The sequence below is a fragment of the Apaloderma vittatum genome, unplaced genomic scaffold (genome assembly GCF_000703405.1).
Source record: "Apaloderma vittatum isolate BGI_N311 unplaced genomic scaffold, ASM70340v1 scaffold25457, whole genome shotgun sequence".
Classification (NCBI taxonomy): Eukaryota; Metazoa; Chordata; class Aves; order Trogoniformes; family Trogonidae; genus Apaloderma; species Apaloderma vittatum.
The window spans coordinates 15,400-18,563 of NW_009726000.1; the positions used below are offsets into that span (position 1 = coordinate 15,400).

Genomic DNA, 3,164 nt, shown 5'->3' on the forward strand with positions numbered 1-3,164 from the left:
GGGTTCCTGGAAAGCAGAAGGAAAGCAAGGCTTGGCACAGGGCTTTGCTCTTGCCAGTGCCACAGGGATGCTTATTTTCCCATCTGGAGCTAGGCACCAGGAGGTGGGTGTGCTGCTCACTGCCACCACCCTCCTGCCTGGCACCCTTTGGGTTTCTGGTGGCACCCAGACAGGCTTCTGCTCCTTCCCATTTCTCCCCAGGCTCTGTAGAGATTTGGCACCCTCCCTAGCCCCCGTCTGCATCCTCAGCTATGGGCCAACAGCAGCAGCCCCTTGGGGAAGGCATGGGCCAGCACACCCTGTGTTGGGGGCTCTCCAAAATACTCACGTCCTGCCTGCCCCATGCATAGATCCCGACCAGCTGAGGCAGGGCCAGCCCTGGGCAGACACCAATTATCCTGCCAATAGCAATCTGCAGTTTCATCTAATATTCATCTGAGGCCGAGCTACGCAGGCGGCTCTCCTGCCTTTCACCTCCTGCCCACCCCTCCTCCCAGCCAGGACCGATTGCTCCATGCTGAATTATTGATGCTGCACTGCAAGAGCCAAAATCAATAGTGTTTCTCTTTGCCTGCCCCTTCCCAAGTGTCTGGCCAAAGCAGGCTCTTGGCAGGGGGCTGGGAGCCCTCCAGGGGGCTCAGCAGTGCTCAAGCAGCTCTGCCAGGAGGTGTTTGGGGCTAGGGACAGTGCACAGCAGCACAGGGCAGCAATGGGGTGACACAGCCTCTCAGCAGTTAACTATCTGGTAAACAACACTGGCTCCAGCATCGATCACCTCTGGAGTGCAGTGCAGCCACAGGAGATGCTCCACCACTGCTGTCAGACAGCAGCTGTGGCCATGCCACCAAGGCTGTGGTGGGATCCAAGGGGGCACAGTGACAAGAGGACAGGGTGAGGCAGTGCAGACAACCAGCACTTGCTCACAGGAGGACCAACTCCAAACGGAGGATGAGTTGCTCAGGGCCTCATCCAGCCAAGCTTGTGAACTGGAGTTCCCCCATTTCACTCCCTTCATCTCTGCAGCCTCCCCAGGGGCAGACAGGGTCCTGCTGCAAGATGCTCCCACTGAACCCTTCCCCAGGGTTAGGGCATTTTCCCAGTTTCCTCAGGAGATGCTTCATTCCCAGTCCATCACTGTGGCAGGACAACAACCCCCCCAGCACAACCCATTTCCAGGACAACTGCAGCACAGCCTGGGCAGCGAGACAGCCACAGCTACAGGCAGGGCACGGACAGAGCGTGCGGTGGCAGCTGAGGCAGGGGAAGCGCGGCAGGCAGTATCGATGGCTTTGCTACGGGTGATGGAGCCTCGTGTCCATTAGCAGAGCCAAGCCATTAGTGTACGGTTTCAGGCTCTTTGCGGTCCCTGGGCTGTCACTGCTGGCCCTGGCATGGCTGGTAAACAACTCCCAGAGGGGGTTCAGCATTTCCCAATCCCAGACACTGCCTGGGACCTTCCCCAGCAAGCAAAGTCTCCTACCTGCTGCCTCCCAAGAAAAGTTGGGGGATGGCCCATGCAACAGCATCCCATCCCAACATGCAGCCACTCACCCACAGGACTGCCTGTGCTATACCCAGGGCTTGGCTCAACCTCAGCCAATTTCTACCCCTGAAGCAACACATTTTCCCCTCCTCCCAGCACCTTTTGGTGATGGGAGCAATTGCTGCTAATCTGGGGCACCTGAGTCCCACAGCCACAGCTGGGGTGGATCTCTAGCCAGGCCAGAGGGACCCACAGCTTCCCAGTGTGGGAGGTGCAGGTGGAGGAGGGACAGGGCAGGCTGTGCCTCCCCACACTTCACAGTGACACTGTGTCCTCTTGGGAACAAGGTGGGACTGGCAGCAAGGTTTGTCCTTCAGGGGAGACAGGCATGCCACCATCCATCCCAGTCCCCTCTGCAGGGGTGCCACCTGATAGGGACAAGGCTAGATACAGGACACCCCACCCCCAACCTCCTGCCCTGGCTCAGGCCAGAGCAAAGAGACTTGCAGGGGGACAAGGAGTGTGCCCCAGGGGACGGAGGAGTAGGAACTGGCAAGGAGCAGCCACACAGGCCAAAGGGCGACCCCTGCCTCATCCTGTGCCCCTCAGCAGGGCTGCTGCCAGGTCTGGGGGGCTCTCTGCTTGTCCCACTCTGCCATGGCTGGAAGCCAGTGTGCTGCAGAGCAGCCACAATCAATGTCACCAGCTAGTGTCCAAAGCTTTAAGTGGTTGCATGGGGAAGCAAAAGCACGGGGAGGTGGAAAAGAAGGGTCTGGAAGAGGCACTCCCCAAATCACCACAGAACTGGGGAGGAGAGGAACCAATCTGGGCACAGTCAGCCTGACTCCCCCCTCCCAGGGCTCACAGGCAGGACATCTGGGAGTTAAATCAGCCCCTGCCTCAGTTTCCCTTCTAGCATGATCCACCTAAGCGTGCTGCTGGAAGGACAAAGCAACTAGTTAAGCAGCAGTGAAAGCTCTCCTGCCCTGCAAGCGGGTTTGCACCCAGACAAGTGGTCCTGACCTCCCTCCCACCACGGATGGATTCCCTAAGTATGCCCCACGCACACAGCTCAGCACCTTGCACAGCCCGTCCCCAGCCGGGCAGCACTCCCTGTGCCCCTCTTCCCTGCCCAAGGGCCACAGGGGGCCCTGGAGAGAGCCAGGAGCAGGGAGCGCAGCAGACATCCATCCTGTCCAAGCCTGGCCACTCTGGAGGCTGGTGCTGAGTCTGAGAGCTCACACTGCTAGTGCCCACTTGCACAATCACACAGTCTCAGCCCACAGCACACATCAAAGTCATCACCATGCAGCAGACACCCTGCCAGCCCTGTCCCCTCCCCACGTCCCGAGGCACTGGGACCTTGCATGGAGCAGGCAGGATACTCTGCTCCTTGCACCAAGAACCCCCTGCCCACCCCTACAAGCGGCAGAATGACACCACATCCCAGGAACCTCCTGCAGATGCAGAAGCTTCAGAGCATCCTTGGGGGCAGCTCTGGACACCTGCTGCCTGCCCGCTGTGTCCCCGGAGGACATCACCAACGCGCCCGTTACCTTCCAAGGACACGGGCTCGAAGAGGCCAAATTGCTCCAGCACCTTGACGAAGAGGACCAAGACCACCAGCACTGCAATCATCTCAAGGCCTTCCAGGTTCATGGTGAGGGTGTCTCATTGCCCC

At 59.4% G+C, this 3,164-nt stretch overlaps 1 protein-coding gene across 1 annotated transcript in view; it reads right to left on the reverse strand.

The window, feature by feature from the left end:
- Nucleotides 1–3,142, reverse strand: part of LOC104276714 (Kv channel-interacting protein 2-like) — a 13,801-nt gene extending 10,659 nt beyond the window's left edge. The window contains exon 1 of the mRNA XM_009873133.1: nucleotides 3,040–3,142. Coding sequence (XP_009871435.1) covers nucleotides 3,040–3,142 — 103 coding nt within the window. The remainder of the gene's footprint in view (nucleotides 1–3,039) is intronic.
- Nucleotides 3,143–3,164: the final 22 nt, after the last annotated feature.